The sequence below is a fragment of the Colobus angolensis genome, unplaced genomic scaffold (assembly GCF_000951035.1).
Source record: "Colobus angolensis palliatus isolate OR3802 unplaced genomic scaffold, Cang.pa_1.0 Scaffold31, whole genome shotgun sequence".
NCBI classification, from domain to species: domain Eukaryota; kingdom Metazoa; phylum Chordata; class Mammalia; order Primates; family Cercopithecidae; genus Colobus; species Colobus angolensis.
In genome coordinates this window covers 7,730,132-7,731,830 of record NW_012116377.1, presented here as the reverse complement: position 1 = coordinate 7,731,830, position 1,699 = coordinate 7,730,132, and the positions used below count along the sequence as shown (strand labels likewise).

At 45.6% G+C, this 1,699-nt stretch overlaps 1 protein-coding gene across 1 annotated transcript in view; it reads right to left on the bottom strand.

Annotated features, from left to right (window-relative positions):
- OSBPL11 (oxysterol binding protein-like 11) overlaps positions 1–1,181 on the bottom strand; it is a 78,346-nt gene extending 77,165 nt beyond the window's left edge. The window contains exon 1 of the mRNA XM_011950854.1: positions 1,015–1,181. Coding sequence (XP_011806244.1) covers positions 1,015–1,181 — 167 coding nt within the window. The remainder of the gene's footprint in view (positions 1–1,014) is intronic.
- Between the last annotated feature and the right edge of the window lie 518 nt (positions 1,182–1,699).

The window sequence follows — 1,699 nt, the reverse complement described above, 5'->3', positions numbered from 1 at the left end:
AAAAAAAAAAAAAAGTTATAATCTTCTACACTTCTGTATATTAATATAGTCATGCATATCTCATACATATGAATATTATTCATGATAAATGTATATCCCTCACAAAATCTTGGCTTTAACCCCTTCCAAGTCTCACAAAAATTTCACAAGCACAAATAAGCACAAAGGCTAAAAAGGACTACTACAGTGAGGCACGCAGGAGTCAATCAGAACTTAAGGATTCATCCCTTTAGTTCCAATACGATGGGATGTACTGGTTTGTTTCATTCATTCTTAAGGTTCTGGATAGTTCTTTCTCCCTACACTTCATGTACTAAAAAACAAAAACAAAATTTGTTGCCTCTCCAGGACTCTCCTCCTGTTCCTTAAGTTGCTCTTTCATATTAGTGAAAATTAACAAATGCAGACTTCCTCATCAACACAGAGAGCACTGAAGTGGCCTGAGCAATGCAAACTGAACATCTCCAGGCTCAGATTTAGTTTATCAGAGACATTAGGATGTCTACCTTTGTCCTTGTATTCAAATTATTTATGTACATTCCCCTTTCCAAGTCACAAATACCTTCAGGGCAAGAATCTTTTCTGATTCAGTTACTCCAATCTCTGGCCAAGCAAGTTCTGAGCACCAGTAATTGCTAGCCACTCAAAGCTGAGTTAAACAGTTCCTGCCCTCGCAGTCTATCAGAAAGAAAGCTGGCTTGTAAATAAATTGCAACACAGCCAAAAGGAGAAGTGAGCACAGAATTAAATCAGAGGAAGCATTAACTCTCTGATTGTACAGGAAGTTCAGGGATACATTTCTGTACTCCTCAAAAGGCCTTCCATAAAGACCTGTTGAATGAACAAATGGATGGATTAAATCTTTTAGGCGAGGTCCCAGATCCAAACGAGATGTATCAGTTGCTTCTGGAAGCCAGTCAAAAAACTTTATCTTTCAACAACTGCAGGATGCAGCCGCCGGCATACTCACCCCTACCTCCACCTCAGGAAATAATTTTGGAGAAAGGACCATACCTGTACTGCCAGCCTTTTGCACTGCCACCGCGGCTGCTGCTGCTGCTACTGATTCCACCTCCACAGCTGCTGTTCTTGTTGTTCGGGGTCACCGCTGTGGCCAGGCCCTCCAGCTTTCCTTCGCTCTCCGAGATTTTCATTGTGGACACTAGTTCACCCCCCTGCATCTTAACGCCAAAGTCTACTTGCCCTTCTTGAGCGGGAGAGAACAAGTCTGTAGTTCTGCAGGTGACTTTTTTTTTTTTTAAGATTTTATCTGAATATGATCCCGGTTGCTAAATCACACGGCGGCTGGGGCGGGACTGTCAAATGGTCCAAAAAAGGAAGATACACATTACCACAGAAGTTACACTTTTAAGAGGGCAGGGGAAGCAACGAGGACAGATATCCTTCACATGTATCTCTCTCCTTTCCGGCAAAAGCTAGGAGGAAAAAGCATCCGGCGAGAGGACTTAAGTGACATACTCGAAAGAGAAGGAGCCTGGGGAGATTGCAGATTCTGTAGCCAAGACGGCCAGGAAAAGGACGAAGCGCCACGGGCAGTCCCCCGCGGCCTAACCTCGGGGCTGACCCGCCGCGCTCCTTCTTCTCCTCCGCCGGTCGTCAGGCAGTGGGTCCAGTCAAGCCCGCTCGGCAGTTCCCGCCGCAGCCCCCGAAATACAGCCTGGGCCGGCGCGCGCAGCCC